Genomic DNA, 17218 nt, shown 5'->3' with positions numbered 1-17218 from the left:
AAAACATTTTAACACTCTTCTCCGTGGTAGCAAGGCCCGGACCTTAAATAATTTGCTTTTATCTTTGTCCAGTGGTCCTCAACCAAAACTGTTCAAATCATACTCCTAAAATTAACCCACCCTTGAGTTCACTTGTTTTACATAGACTTTTGTAAGAAAAACTGAATCAATCTTCTTCTCCAGAACTACAAGGCCCAGAGCTTAGATATTTGATTTGTAGCATTGTCTAGTGGTCTTCTATGAAGTTATTCAAATCTTGTGTCTGGGGTCAAAATCAGCACTGCCCATGGCTTGGCTTGTTTTGCATGGACTTGTATAAGAAAAATTTATACAGCCTTCTCCACCAAAGCTGGTAGGCCAAAAGGTTAAGATATTTGAGTTGTAGCATTGTCTAGTTGGCCTCTACAAAATTTGTACAAATCATGCCCAGGGGTCAAAATTGTCCCTGCCTGGGGTTCACTTGTTTTGCATAGACTTTCATATGAAAAACTTTAAAAATCTTCTTCTCTAAAATCATAAGACTTAAATATTTGGCTTGTAGCATTGTCTGATGGTCCTTCACCAAGTTTGTACAAATTTCATGCCTCTGGGATTAAAACTGGTTCCACCCAAGGGTTCACTTGTTTTACACAGACTTATTTCAGAAGAATTTAAAATATCTTCTTATCTAAAATTATAAGGCCAAGATCTTAAGTATTTAGCATGTAGTATTGTGAAATGGTCTTCAGCCATGTTTGGTCAAATCATTTTTATTTCGATGTAAATGAGATGTGAAACCAAAATTTGTAGTCGTGTTTGGCGCCATATAACCTATACTGTGTTGGTGCGCCGTAAAACCCAAATAAATGAATAAACTGGTCAAATCATGCCCCTAGGGTAAAAAATTGGTCCTGTCCAGGTGTTTGCTTGTTTTACACAGACTTGCATAGGAAAAACTTTTAAAAGTGTTCTTGTCTAAAACCTCAAGCCCTGGAGCTTAGATATTTAGCATGAAGCATTGTATAGTGGTCCTCTACTAAGTTTGTTCAAAGCATGATCCTAGGATCCCCCATGGGGTCACTTGTCTTCCTGTCTAAAACATCAAGACCTTAACCCTAGATATTTGGCATATAGCATAATGTTGAAATCCTCTACAAAGAAATTATGTACACATTTGAGATAGGTGAGCAATATAGGGCCATCATGGCCCTCTTGTTCTCATTACCATGGCCCACTTGTTCTCAAAGCAGGCATATCTCATATCTTTTACAGAAATCCCTATAGAGCAACAATATTAACATCATCCAGTTATATCAATATGAGAGAGTCACTGAAATTCCAGCAGACCAGTTGCACCTTGCAAGTTAAACATCTGACACCACCATGTGGAAGTTTTAAGTTGGGTCAACATCACCTTTTAACTGTGTAAAGATAAAGCAGATATTTGATATTTTTTCCGAAGATGACAACTGAATCTATATATCGCAATGGAAATGGTCCGAAAATGAGCTTATAGGAGGTTGTCACACTTCGTTCAGCATAGACAAATCACCATCTTATACCCTTATTTAATATGATGCATGTTCCATAAACATGTTACGAAATCTTGGATCAAGCAGTCCATGAAGTATATATTATTATGAAAACATCAAAAGACCATAACTATTAGATGTGGTAATAAGTGAAGGATCTATTTGTTTATTTCTCATACTAGGTCATTGTTAGTCATTGTTGACATTTGAATAATCTACTTGCTGGGCCTTGCACAGAATCATAAAAACTATCAAAGGGCCAATCTGGAAAACATTGCCCAGTCAAGATTCATTTTATTATGTGCATCTTCTCATCATTAGAGTGAGTCTGCAAGAAATCTTATTGATGGTGAATGACGAGTTTCTTTATGCAGAAGGATTTCAAAATTAGGCTATACATGTGTATCTTTGAAAGTTAAGAACTCCTCTAAACCCAACAACGGTCATAATAGACTTTAAAACGTTTCTCAGAGGAGATTTCCTTTAGAATTGTTCAGTTTTGAGGGATCATTTTGTATCATATTTGAAAGTTTGGTATGAAAAGGTATTTATGTTTGTTTAACTTAACATTTGTATTTTTCTCGTGCAATAGGAAAAAAACTTGCGACATTTAAAATTTGTGGGTTTCGTTATGGATAGCTAGTACATTTCATCAAAGTCTATATGTTCATTTGTGCATTCTCCATTGTCTGGAAACTGTGACCTTGACTTGCTCATCTGACCCTCCTTCAGCCTGCATTCTGCAAAAGGGGCCACCGATCATAAGACATTGCCATAGCCAGCTGTTGATTGAAAACTTTTATAGTATAGATTTCACTTTGACCTTGACTTTCTAACCACGGCCGTCGTCTTATAAAGTCAGTCTTAAAGGTTCAAAGCCCAAGCATTGTGCTATTTATTGGAAGCTGTTTCATCGTCAATGTCACTATTGCTTTGACCAACTGACCCATTAGATAATGGAGATAATCTATTGACCAAGGACAACCAGCCTGTGACGTTTGATTGCTGTCAGCAAAGACATTTTGCAGTTAATGATCAGAAAAGCTATTTAGTCGCATAATCATTGTGACCTTGATAATTGGACATATTGACCTCTAAAACGGTATAATCGTGAACCTGTGAAGCTATGCTACTATAGGCATTGATGTTCTCCAGGTAGTATGATCATGAACCTGTGAAGTTAGGCTACTATAAGCCTTAATGTTCTCCTGATAGAATGATCGTGAACCTGTGAAGTTACGCTACTATAGGCCTTAATGTTCTGCAGATGTAAATTGAGACATCAGTAACCGCGAAGAAAGGGAAACTATGGATTAGAAAAGTCTTGTTCTACTTTACACGTTCCTAGAGGTTTACAGACAGGACTGCGTCTTGTGTGCATGCGTCTTGAGAGTACGGCGGGAGCTTTTTGTACGTATGACCAGATGGAAGATTGTCTCAAAAAATCGTCTTGCATCTAACAATAATCACACTTAACCCATTGAATCAGAACCGCCCTTATTCGTGTGGATGTTCTCGTTTTCAGGATTTCAAGAGGAGTACTCCTACTGCGGCCGGGCTAAAGATTTTTTAATGATTATGTTTCTTTCATAAAGTTTATAGTATTTTATTAACATTGGTTGTTATTTGGTATATGTGGTTCTTTCAAGGTAAGTCTGGAGAGAGGTAAAAACAAAGTATTTCACACATGGACCTGCGTTTAATATGGAACGCCAAATTAACAGAAACTCAATTATTTGAACCTCTCTGTCATTGAGTTGATCATTGATGCATGCATTGAGTCATATCATTTATACAGAGATGTTCAAATGATTTCAGTGCGCAATAACTGATATCAATGTGTTGTTGTATGTAAGCACATAGTCGCCACCCGTGACTCATTATATGGGCGACACCTCCAGAAGGCTGCTAGAATGTTAATGGCAGGATAGTGCTAGATTCCAGAAGCTTCTCTGGTCTTATAGCGTGCCAGGTGTAAAGCATCCATAGGCCTACACGGGACTTATTTACATCCCAATGTTAGTAATATTTAGCCTAGGAGGAGCAGGGGCTCGAACTGATAACCCCTGCTTCCGTAGCCAGTGTTACCACTGGACGTCTGCGTCCGCATTATATTGAAATCGAGAGAGGATGAAGTCTATTTAAGAAAATCGTATTCGGAGTCATGAGAAGTGGGAGTAATCATTTAAGTGAGTCAATGCACGGTGGTTAACGGGTTCAGCTACTATACGTTAGCGATCCGGGTGGCTGATATCCTAACATATAGTGGCAATATCGGCCTGATTAGTGCGGTAAATTTGACACCTGCCGTGGACTCAGCTTGAAATAAGTACCCACGCTGAACAAGAAACCTTTACATTGAATGTCTGAATTTAAGCTGTATTTTGCCCAAGAAGTATATGCTCCTGATACTGCCTTCAGGGTACTGAATAGTATTTTTCGTAAGTTGTAACAAACTACGTAAGATTCAATGAGATATTGACTGATAAGGTATTGCCTTGAATCGCGAATCATCTTTAAACTCTTAATATGTAATGTTTTCTGTGCAGTTTGCAATATGTTATGGTTGCTATATTTCGCCCGTCCGCACAGGAAGAGCACAGATCTATGGATCGCGAGGTTGTGAGTTCGATCCCCGGGTGGGGCATATGTTCTCCCTGACGATTTGATAAAAGACACTGTGTCTGAAATCATTCGTCCTCCACTTTTGATTCATGTGGGGAAGTTGGTGATCACTTGTGGTACTGGTACAGAATCTAGGAACTCGAGCAAGGTTAAAGACGCACCACAGAGCCACTGTATTCTATTGTATTTCCACGATGGTAATTATACATGATGTGCATGAAAAGTGAGAAATGCAAGTATCTACTAACAAATTGACAGTGATATCTATTAGGCTAAGACCGTTGAATGTGTTTAAAGTCCAAATATTTTATCAAATGTTTCTTGTTAAAAATCACTCTTTATTAAATGAATGTAGGATTATCCACAATATTTGATTATTAAGCTGAGTTTAGACCACACTCTGTGTCTACAGGGTAAGATAGTTATTTATCTATGTTTTAAACTTTTATTCAAAAGAGATTGACTGAAAAAATTTGCAAATGAAGATGTGAAACCACGTTAATTCAATGGGGGCGGGGGCTAATTTGTCCGCCGTGTCATCATGCATAAATTTATATAGCTGTATTATACCAGTATTACAGTCCGTGTCTGATAACTTCGGAGTGACTATTTGGACAAGTCCAAGTCAGGAGGGTAATCGATAATTATCATTACACGGGTACTAAACAGTGCCTGCGGCACTGCCTGTGCGACGAGGATTGAAGGCACCTTGCTTCCTGTACCGCAGGTACTTCGTCAATGTTTACAAAACGAGCGAGATCGGTGAGTGATTTTTGTCATTTTTAGCATTTTGTAACTGCATGAAGCATTTTTTCAAAAATCGGGGAATGTAGCGGGGTGTAAATGTATATTTTCTACATATCCATGCTTAAATTTGTGGCAAAAGATCAATTTCCTAGAAACGTAAGGACAAATAAGTTTGGAATGAAACGTGATGTTTTCACATCAGTGACTGTTTAGACTCATTTCTTTTCGCTGACCAAAACGATGCCGTCTCTGCCGTCGTAAATCATGTATATAAATGACATGTGATCTGCTAAAACATAAATTGTGTCCAGAAAATTCCGAATTTGAACGTTATGCCAATTTTGAAAAAGTGCCGCAGGCATTTCGACGATGCCGCAGCCACTTCTAAAAGTTTCATAAATTTGGCCCATAACTAACCAAATCTCAAATAAATCGCATTCGTACGATTATATTTTATATTCACAAATATAAAAAAGTATAGCAATCGGTTTATCTTCGCGGGTAATCTTAAACTCTAGTACGCGATTGTTCCGGTCAGTTAATTTCCCAAACATTATGCTTTTTGAAAATTGCCTTCTCTGTCCGTCCTATGCTGCCCGATATGTTATTCTTTTTTTCAAAGTTTTGTTTGCAGGAAACGAATAGGTTTTTACGTACATGTAAAAATTCTCCAGTTTGATCGTTTATGAGCTATACTTATAGAACTTCTCCATTTTTCTGAAAACATTTTTACAATATATATATATATATTTGTAGATATACTTAACATTTCCAGGAAACGTTAGGCTATTAAAATAACTACAGAAAATTTCAACATCAATATAGTTTCGGATTTTATACCGAAATAACTGTCTAGCTAGTAATTGTGGGCTCCTACACAAATGGTATCGAGATTATAATGTGAATCATCGCAATAATATTTACAGGAAAATTCTGACTATTGAGACTCTTATTAGAAAACTTTGCTTTATCACGGTAATTTCTTGAAGTATCGCGACAGCTACCTGCCTAGCTCATGGCAGAGGTTATAATGCAGTAATTCGGTCAAAAATGTGCTTCCGTGGTGTAGTCGAAAGAAGTCTCTAGTAAATAGATCCTAATTTTTCCATTTTTCGCGCAATTGCGCGTAAATCGGGAGCCAAATGAGCATTATTTCACTCGTGGAATGAATTTTAAATAAAATAGGACACTTTTCATGCTAATACTCGCATGTTTTCGAGTTGTTTCACGTGAAAACAAAGTAGGGTTTTTATTCTGCTGATCGCTTTCTGAAATGCGGCAATATGAGGGTACCTGACTTCAGTTGACTTGCATTTCACTGCATACTATTAAACATCCCTTTTTCTTTTCGTTTACTTGAAGGAAATGTACGGGTATCTTGTGGAAAATAGGTCTACGACGGAGTGAAAATCTAAAAACTGTAACAAAATTGTTCTGAAGTAGCTGAATTTTATCTGAAATTTTTTATTGGTATATAGCCTATACCACCAAAATGGATTGATATTTAAAGCGTTACAAAGGTTTGGTCCCTTTTATTTTACAACTATAAAGTCAATTTACTACAGTATCATGGGTGCATTTAGTTTTTGCCCTTCTGTTTCTCTGTCACAGTCTTCCATTTGTCTAGTTTCGGCCAAATTTATGTCCCGATACTTTTTGAAAGTGCCTGCGGCACCTCGAAGGGGCTGCGGCATCGTCGAAATGCCTGCGGCACTTTTTCAAAATTGGCATAACGTTCAAATTCGGAATTTTCTGGACACATTTTATGTTTTAGCAGATCACATGTCATTTATAAATATAATTTACGACAGCAGAGACGACATCGTTTTGGTCAGCGAAAAGAAATCGAGTCTAAACAGTCACTGATGTGAAAAAATCAGGTTTCATTCCACACTTATTTGTCCTTACGTTTCTAGGAAATTGATCTTTTGCCACAAATTTTAGCACGGATATGTAGATAAGATACATCTACACCCCGCTTCATTCCCCGATTTTTGAAAAAATGCTTCATGCAGTTACAAAATGATAAAAATGACAAAAATCACTCACCGATCTCGCTCGTTTTGTAAACATTGACGAAGTACCTGCGGTACAGGAAGCGAAGTGCCTTCAATCCTCGTCGGCACAGGCAGTGCCGCAGGCACTGTTTAGTACCCGTGACTAAGTATATGGCAACATAGCTCAGTTGGGTAAAATGCAGACAATAATTGGGTGTAAGCAGATCGTTTTGTGGGTTCGAATCCTGAGGGGTTTTTTTTTCCAGAATTTTTTGTTGTTTTTCCTATTCGTTTTCGTATTCGTTTTCATTTTTGCTTCCGTATTTTTGTTTCTTTCTTTGATGGTTTGTTGTCGAGCACGCTTGCGGTGAGCTGATACGGTCGCCACTTTCGGTATATGTGCGTGCGTGCGTCCGTCCGATTTTGTCCGGATCATAACTTGGACATGCATAGACCAATCTTGTTTATATTTCGCATTAATGTTAAACTCAATGAGAAGGCGTGTCATGTGCAAACCCATGTTCCTATCTCAAAGGTCAAATTGAAGTCTGTCCGGAGCATTTCTCCTTCATACATAGGATTTTGATGTAACTTGGCATGAATGTTCACCATTATAAGACGGAGTGTCATGCGTAAGAAGCAGGTCCCTAGGTCCAAGGTCAAGGTCACACTTAGAGGTCAAAGATGCTGGTGGGCTCGACATTCTGCCCGTGGGCATACTTGTATTTGTATATATGTCTTTATATAACACAATAGTCTGTTCATTATTTGCATTAATCAATATCATCTTTGTTATATAATAAACTATTCTGATCTGTCATGTCGCCTTTAGATACCTCTCTGTCGTGTTGTCACAGAGCTCATGAAGGAATCTTAATTTTTATGCAAAAGTGAAATAAAAATTTGAAAAATAAATAAATGTCGATGCTGAGTTTCGAACCCACACGGCAAAGGATCTGTTGAACATGGACTGTATGCTTTACCACTGAGCTAATTCGTAACTGGTATAAAATTTAGAAATATTTAGATTGTAACATGTTAGGAAAATGTTGAATTCCCTATGTTCCATTTTAATCTATTTATAGCAATGTTTGTAAATATCAAGTTATCGTTGGGGCATAGTACATGGACTGTACCAGAACGATTTTCACGAAGTTCATGCGGGAGATAAAAGTAGGTCACTAGATTGTGGTGGGTCTGTAACTGCCCGTCGTTCAATAACTGAAATACTGTTGAAAACGGTTTTACCGTTTTTTTTGTGAAACGATAAACATAACTAAACGATGAATTAACTAAGCTGTTCTGCTCTCTAGAGCTACAACCAATTATGCCTAACTCTTTGCTACAAGTTTTATTTAAAGTCGGTATTACACAAAAAGACAGCATTAGCTATGTAGGCCTATAGCTACTGACCAACATATTTTACTGGGAAAATACCGCAATGCGAGTATCGGGACTCGAATCCAGGGCCTTCGTGAACCTCCATAGTAACAATAGCTGAAACTTATGTAACCACTTTAACCAGGAAATAAATAAACTGGTATATATTCTTGTTGACCTCATATATATTTGTTAATGGTCGGTTTAAAAGCTTATCAGAGCTTATGTTTCATATGTTTGTGTCTTGCCGACTTGAAATAAAACTTATTGTATTGTATTGTATTGTATTGTAAAGCTACCCAGAGAAGATAGTGTCGTTTTTTATGGTCCATATACAAATAAACGTCCTCTCTCGGCAAGAAGACTCTTACACGCGTTTATACTATATTCTGTAATGTATCCGCTAAGAATGCGTAATAGACTATCCCGGCAAGCTGAATACGATAACGATATTCTATATAGATAATTTAGTCGTACCCGAAAGGAAATGATTTTTGATTGGATATTTAGAAAAAAGTTCAAATTCATTGGCGGTGTAAAATGTATGAAAATTAGAAATCATAACACAAAAACATGTCATTTCCAAAAGCCAACATAAAGAGGTTCAACGAAGCCCATGGTAAGAGAAACAAATAGAGCCGGCCGATCGGTAGATGTGACTTACTAATTTGTTAGTTTAATTTATAACGCAAATAATCCATGTCGCCATAAATATTTGTCGGTGTTTCTGGTGCCAGTTCAAAATGACCTATTCCAGAAAATACCCACCCCCCACTCTTTGGAAGCAGTTTCTTTTAAGAAAATTATTCTCTCGAAGACATTTTACTCCCGCTCCCTCTTCCACACCCGGATACCTAAAAATTACTCTCCCCTCGCATCAGGTCTAGACAAGCTTACTGTCGCCAAAGAGCTATAAAAATAAAGGCAGTGGCTAGTGAACCGTCGCCGGTGCAGCAGACCCAAGGTCTAGTGCACCGTCACCAGTGCAGCAGACCAGAGGTCAAGTGCACCGTCATTTTTGTTATGTATAAAATACAGCCTTTACGTAAATTTTAATTAAAAGATATTTTCACCAGTAATATGCAAGAACATAATAAAAGAACGAAGTAATTTATATAAGATAAACTTTGACTTACCTGTTAATTCACCGTTTTACCTCGAAGCGCTGATCTCCGTTCTTTGCCAACAGTGGTATCCCCATCATTTACTTAAGCTATTTCCGAATGACAATGAATTTGATTTTTTTTTTAATTTTCGGGAATACCATTTATCATTATTTTTGTCAATTTAAGTTGAATATATAAGATTAATTATTGTCTGTATTTGGATATATATGTACGTATATTAAAACTGAAATTCGATCTTAATTTCAGATTTATTATGTCAGTGACAATTGACAATTTTAAAACTCTTCATGGAACAGAAAATTCAAAAATATTGACATATTGCAAGCAAATATTTAATAATGTACATGTACGGTGAAAACTGTTATAATTTCAATATCTGTTATATTATTAACTATAAAAGCAACATCTTACGAAATCTATGATAAAAACTGTGAAAAACAATAAAGATTAAGATCAATAGTAGATAATTAGATAAAGACAATAAATGGAGGTCTACAAATGTAGGCTTTGTTTGGTTGCTTGTTAAAATTATTTAATAATTGGATTGGGTGTGTTTGTCTTTTGTGTTGGCAGCTCTGATCATGAGAGAGTGAATCTGAAATTAAGTTCGGATTTCAATTTGATGAATCCGAATACAGATAATAACTAATTAAAAATTGACATAAATATACTAGTATGGTATTTATGAAGGAATTAAAAGTTAATAATTCTTTCTGTCATAACTGAACGCGTTTAATTCTTAAAAATCTTTCCGCCATAATAAACTTTCTATTGATAGGCCGTATCTGATAGCGGCACAATGTTTTTATTCGGAAATATCTTAGTAAATGGTGGATAATACTGTTGTCGAAGAATGAAATTAGCGCATTGAGGGAAATCGGTAAATTAAAAGGTAAGTCAAGGTTTATCTAAATTAGAATTATCTTCATTCTTTTGTTAATGGTCATACATATAACTGTTGACAAGATGTTATAATTATAGTTCAAAGAAAGGCTATATTTTATATATAACAAAAATGACGGTGCACTAGACCTCAGGTCTGCTGCAACGGTGACGGTGCACTAGACCTCGGGTCTGCTGCACCGGTGACGGTTCACTAGCCACTGCCAAAAAACAAAATGTATTGTATACTTCTTTGCTGTCGCTGAGTGGCTGCTATTTAATTTCTGCAGCCACCGCGACATTACAGTTTGACCGTCGCAAACAAATTGTCTATGTCGGATCTAGTTCGACTACATCAGGTCCTGCTAAATAACTCTCCTCCCCTTGTATTATCTGTAAATTATCCATAAATTACCCCCTGACCCAAGTCCAAATAATTAGATGTTCAACATTTAATATTCTGACATTTTACGTGATCTCGTCAAAACTTTGTCAAATAGTTATAAGGATATAGGTGTCGATGGTTTTGAATTGTTTGTATACATAGAACAGATAATAATGTTGCGTGCTGTAGGTTTCATTTTGTGGAGGCTGCGTTTTTGGTACGTGGCATTCCCTGTCTGATATTTGTCTTTTTTTATGCCCCCGAAGGGAGGCATATAGTTTTTGAACCCGTCTGTCAGTCTGTCCGCAATTTTCGTGTCCGGTCCATATCTTTGTCATCGATGGATGGATTTTCAAATAACTTGGCATGAATGTGTACCACAGTAAGACAACATGTCGTGCGCAAGACCCAGGTCCGTAGCTCAAAGGTCAAGGTCACACTTAGAAGTTAAAGGTCATTTTTCATGATAGTGCATTCGTGTCCGGTCCATATCTTTGTCATCCATGGATGGATTTTCAAATCACTTGGCATGAATGTGTACCACAGTAAGACGACGTGTCGCGCGCAAGACAAAGGTCCGTAGCTCAAAGGTCAAGGTCACACTTAGACGTTAAATGTCATATTTCATGATAGTGCATTGATGGGCGTGTCCGGTCCATATCTTTGTCATTCATGCATGGATTTTAAAATTATTGGGCATGAATGTGTACCACAGTAAGACGACGTGTCGCGCGCAAGACCCAAGTCCGTAGGTCAAAGGTCCTAAAATCTAACATTGGCCATAACTATTCATTCAAAGTGCCATTGGGGGCATGTGTCATCCTATGGAGACAGCTCTTGTTTTACAAGCAAAAGTGATTCTGGAGGACTTGCATGTTGTATGAAAAGTCATCTATTGAATTTTATATCTCTATTCAGTACGGAGAGTGAAGATATTTTATGGCATTAAATCGATGGAATACTGTTTGATATTGAGAGTGACCTGTTCTTGTGATTATGTTATCAGGTTAGAGAGATGGCCTGTTTGCATCAGCTGGTTCATTTGAACCAGACTGGTCCATTTGACCCATAACAAGACATGTACACATGGGCCTAATGAACCATATTTGTCATAAATATCAAATTGTGATGAAAAACTTGTAAAAATATGCGCTTAGAAACACATTCGCAATCTAGTTTTGACGTGTGCGCTTACTTCTGAGCATGCACATCATGCTCAGACAAGCTATATAAGTTGTCTTGACTAGATTATTGCCACAGAACGAAGGTAATATGGAACAGATTGAGAACTGCCAGTAAAGCAGGACTTATTTGCTTCGAATTAACAGTATTTTTCAACTTTTATACATTATTTTGCTGTGTTTCATCAGTTTGCTGTTATTTTGCAATTTTCCCAGCTGTATTATGATCATGCGACTGAAAGTAGCCATTTGATGTTGGCGAAACTGAAAATAGTATAAAGGGAGATAAATGTTGCCATATTTTAGTTATGGATGCAGGGGGGTACGAATATACGGGTCGGGTTACATCTCAAATCAGTGGAAGTCAGTGTATTTTCTTCCTCCTTTATCTCTTGGATTTTACAAATGGCCGAAATAAAGATTTTCTAACAGCTACATTATTTTATTTTAAGAATTTTATAAAATCTATGGTGACCCAAGTGTACAAAATAACGTACCTGTTTGCAAATTAAGCGATTTGCAGATTGTTGTGTCAAATTCATCGAAATTTAGTTGCATTGCATTTATGAGTAAAAGTCCAATAAATCATAAAATGTCCATACCATGATGCGAATATTCACACAATGATTGTTAGTCCTCTTCTAAAACCAGAAAAACGTGTGTCTCATGATGTATGGTTCATTAGGCCTATGTATACATGTCTTTTTATGGGTCAGTTGAACTAGCCTGGTTCAAACGAACCAGCCTGGTTCAAAAAGGCCATAGATCTGACTTGGTTATGTAGTACCGGAAGGTAGTTCACGAGAACCCTCACTTGAGAGGTGTATGTATGACAGGATTTTAAACAATATGGCAGAAATAAGTAACTTGACAAATGAATGTTGTAAACTCATTGTTCTAGGTGATTTGAACAGTAGAATAGGCCAATTAAATGATTTTGTTAATTTTGATGACTTACAGATTTTATTAAATCAACAAAAAAAGCAGCAGGACTGTATCATTTAAAACATAACACAGAGTGAATTTAAATCATTTTTGTGTGTTGTGTTGCATGTTTTTTATATCTAGAGGCATATAGTGATTGTCCTGTCCGTTCATTCGTTTGTCCGTCCGTCCATACAAGGTTAACCAAATGGGACCGTTTCATCTGACATCAATACCTCTTACTAGAATGACTTGATACTAATGCAGATGTAACCTGTGACCATTCCTCATCTTCAGACATCACCTGACCTCAGTTTGACCTTGACCTCGTTTTGGACTTAGGTTGCTTTGTATGGACAAGGATGCCACCAGGGACATCAAGCGTTCATTGAAAGCAGCTTGTTTTTTTTTTTTTTTACAAAATTTATTTTCATTTATGATGCGGTTTTAAGTTCTTATGACACAATTTTCTGCTTCTTTATACATGCCCGCTTATAAATATTCATGTTTAACTAGAATAAAAGCACTGGATTTATAAATAACATTATTTTCTTAGCTAAAAACTAAAAAGTAAAGTTTAGGAACTTTCAAATGTCTTTCCTGGCCTATCTTATAAATATTCTTGATGCTCTTTTGTTCTTTACTTTAGTCCATACACTTCCACTACAGAAGTTGATCTCCTGTTTTGGGATAATCAACAGCTCATTTTCCTCAATTATTTTTGATGTTACATTTGTACCGGTAGATCAGTGTCAATGAGTGTAAATCAAAAGAAAAGTTACCTAATTCAATTCAAATAAGAGTTAAATCTATATGTATAATGCCAGTCAAAATCAATTAATATTACTATTCAAGAATTACCTTGCAATTAGTTCTGCATTTGAATTAAAAATACTTCATAAGATGTATGAAATATTACTTGTTTAAATAGCGTCTTTGACAGTCCAGCGTTAGTACAACGTTTTTGAATTATTTACGATCTGGTAAAATTGATACTTTATGAATGTTTCAGGATGCGCCCCACCTCCAGGAGCATATGACCCAAAGCAGAAGGAAAAGGCTCATGGTGGTGTAGTGGACAAGTCAGAGAGGTTTAAAACTCCGAAAGGTGCAGAGATAGAATGTTGCATAGTGACTTCAAACAGATCTATAGTATACATTTTGCAAATTTTGCTTTGTGTATAATGTCTTTTAAAAGAAATTAAAGGGAAAGAATGTTAAGGAACTGCGTAGTTTCTAAATGTTAAGAGAGGGTTGAAGTTGCATTTCTTTGGTATTCAGTTTAAATAGAAGTACAATCACTTTGAAAGTAGATTTAAGCTGTCACAAAATTTTGAGTTTGCAGACATGATAAAACTATGGATTATATTATGCTGCTAAATGGTTAGTCCAACATGTAGTTTCTTTATTTACTTACAATGACCCATGTTTTACTTACTTTTGATGATTATTTTGTTTTGTAGATGGTGTGTCTGCAGGAGGTAACATCAGCACAGCAAGTGGTGGCAAAACCCCTGTCAAACAGCTCTTTGCTGCCCCACAGGTAATTTGTAGAAATGTTATGTTTGTTGTGGCAAAACCCCTGTCAAACAGCTCTTTGCTGCTCCACAGGTAATTTGTAGAAATGTTATGTTTGTTGTGGCAAAACCCCTGTCAAACAGCTCTTTGCTGCCCCACAGGTAATTTGTAGAAATGTTATGTTTGTTGTGGCAAAACCCCTGTCAAACAGCTCTTTGCTGCCCCACAGGTAATTTGTAGAAATGTTATGTTTGTTGTGGCAAAACCCTGTCAAACAGCTCTTTGCTGCCCCACAGGTAATTTGTAGAAATGTTATGTTTGTTGTGGCAAAACCCCTGTCAAACAGCTCTTTGCTGCCCCACAGGTAATTTGTAGAAATGTTATGTTTGTTGTGGCAAAACCCCTGTCAAACAGCTCTTTGCTGCCCCACAGGTAATTTGTAGAAATGTTATGTTTGTTGTGGCAAAACCCCTGTCAAACAGCTCTTTGCTGCCCCACAGGTAATTTGTAGAAATGTTATGTTTGTTGTGGCAAAACCCCTGTCAAACAGCTCTTTGCTGCCCCACAGGTAGTTTGTAGAAATGTTATGTTTGTTGTGGCAAAACACCTGTCAAACAGTTCTTTGCTGCTCCACAAGTAGTTCTAGAGAGAAAGCACATCGAGTTGTGTTGTAACAGCTATCAAACAGTGTGCTGCACCCTAATTTCTAGAAATATAAGCACAGCTTGTAAGTTGTTGTTAAACACCTACAGGTCAAGAGCTCTTTGCTGCCTGGCAGGAAATTTGTAGAAATGTTAGCACAGTGAGTGTTTGTATAATACCCAGGGATTTACCGGACACATATTTTTTTGCATCCCTGACTCGTATTTTAGGTCAAGGACTCGCATTTGTGAACTGGCGTGCGTCCCAGGGGCCCGCTCTTACTAATCACATTTTCAGTAATTTGGTCCTTTTCAGTATTTAAGCAGTCAGGGGTGTAACTGCTTCAAGTTATCGCAGTTTATAACCCATTTGAGTTACTGCTTATACTTTATACTTTCATAACTTGTTGCAGTTATCATAAAATATTACAATTTCTCCTGTGCCAGTTCTTTTTCAATGAGACTAATGCAATTATTTCCTGAATCCTTGAACTTTTATCTTTCCAGCTATGCAGTAAAAAATTTTTATGCAAGGCTAATAAAGTTTTACGCAAAATTTAACTATATTTTTATAACTAATACAGGTTACAAAATGCTTGAAAAAGTAAATGAAATAGGTTACATGACTTAAAACAGTTACACCCCTGACTGTTAAGCTTCTTTTCGGTAGTTACTGTCCCTGGCACTTGCACATTTCAAGAATGTAGCTGACACATGATTATGGCTATACTGCTTCTTTTTTAGCTCATCTGTCACATAGTAACAGGGTGAGCTTTTGTTATCGCCCTTCGTCCATTGTCCGTCAACAATTTCATGTGAGCACAATAGAGACCACATTTTGCAAGCAATTTTGATCAGACTTGTACAAAACTTGTATTGGCATGATATCTCGGTTCCTTTTGAAAACTGGCCAGATCCCAACATGAGTTGTAGAGTTATTGCCCCTTAAAGGGCCAGAAGTTGCTATTTTTGTGCGTCAACAATTTCCTGTCTGCACGATAGTGGTTTCATTTATGATTTTATTTTAACCAAACTTGCACACAACTTGTATCACCATAAGATCTTAGTTCCTTTCTTGAACTGGCCAGATCCTACTATGCTTTCCAGAGTTATGGCCCCTGAAAGGGCCAAAATTAGCTATTTTGACCTTGTCTACACAGTAGCAGCTTCATTTATGATTTGATTTATACCAAACTTGCACACAACTTGTATCACCATAAGATCTTGGTTCTTTCTTGAACTAGCCAGATTCCTTTATGGGTTCCAGAGTTATGGCTCCTGAAAGGACCAGAATTAGCTATTTTGACCTTGTCTGCACAATAGCAGCTTAATTTATGATTTGATTTTAACCAAACTTGCACACAACTTGTATCACCACAAGATCTTGGTTCCTTTCTTGAACTGGCCAGATTCCTTTATGGGTCCTAGAGTTAATATCGAGTCAATATTTATTCTAATGAAATGTTTAAACACTATTAAATAATTTACTAACCAGTTTGAAATGTGTAATAGGATAAATTAATCACTTGACTGCCTAAAATATTTTGAAGAGAAATATTTAAACTTCATTGGAAGCTAAAATGATATGTTGTAAATGGTATAAAATCTGCTGTTTGGTTCATATTTAGAGTGCTGGCAAAAAGGGGGTGCCTGCATCTGGAGAGAGTTTGAAGGTTAGGGAGCTAGAGAAAGAGGTAAGACTCAAGTATTGTGAATTTTTAATATAGATTTCCGTGTTACAAACATGTGCAGAATCTGAGGGATTGGTTGGTGCCCAAGTCAGGTAGGGTGAGGGTACCAATGATTACCAAGTGAGTCTGAAGATGTTTTAACTGGAAATGAACATGCGCTAACACTATTTCAGTATGAAATGTATATAAAACTACTACAGAATTATATTGTCAGCAATGTCATTTTGAATGAAATGCACTGTTTTTCATGTTTGCGTCATTTCTCTCTAAATTAATTTATAAGCAAGTAGGCAGACTTAAACCTCCTTCAGCATGAACTTATGCATCAATCATATGTTATTTCTTGATTTTATTAATAAGTACTTCAAAATTAAATTCGAATACGGCCGATGGCGGATGAAAACCGATTCTGCGGATGGTCTGAAACATCGTACAAAATATTGTGAAAAGATTGACAATATTTACAAGTTTGGTATTGTTTTTAGAAAGAAAAAAATCTACAACTTGTTAATAAAACAGGCGCCAATAAAAATGAACAAAAGATAAAAAGATATCACATTTACGCCTAATACAGACTGTTAATCCGTAGCGATGACCCCAGGTAATTAT

At 36.7% G+C, this 17218-nt stretch overlaps 1 protein-coding gene across 2 annotated transcripts in view; it reads left to right on the top strand.

Moving 5' to 3' along the window:
* Nucleotides 1–8752: 8752 nt before the first annotated feature.
* LOC123556742 (hyaluronan mediated motility receptor-like) overlaps nucleotides 8753–17218 on the top strand; it is a 40908-nt gene continuing 32442 nt past the window's right edge. For both annotated transcript variants that reach the window (XM_053543044.1, XM_053543043.1), the window contains exons 1-4: nucleotides 8753–8879; nucleotides 13772–13867; nucleotides 14223–14302; nucleotides 16547–16612. In XM_053543044.1, coding sequence (XP_053399019.1) covers nucleotides 8834–8879; nucleotides 13772–13867; nucleotides 14223–14302; nucleotides 16547–16612 — 288 coding nt within the window. In that variant the 5' untranslated portion in view covers nucleotides 8753–8833. The remainder of the gene's footprint in view (nucleotides 8880–13771; nucleotides 13868–14222; nucleotides 14303–16546; nucleotides 16613–17218) is intronic.

This window comes from Mercenaria mercenaria, chromosome 5 (assembly GCF_021730395.1).
Source record: "Mercenaria mercenaria strain notata chromosome 5, MADL_Memer_1, whole genome shotgun sequence".
Taxonomy (NCBI): domain Eukaryota; kingdom Metazoa; phylum Mollusca; class Bivalvia; order Venerida; family Veneridae; genus Mercenaria; species Mercenaria mercenaria.
The sequence above is the reverse complement of the archived record's forward strand: the minus strand, read 5'-3'. Positions and strand labels throughout refer to the sequence as shown.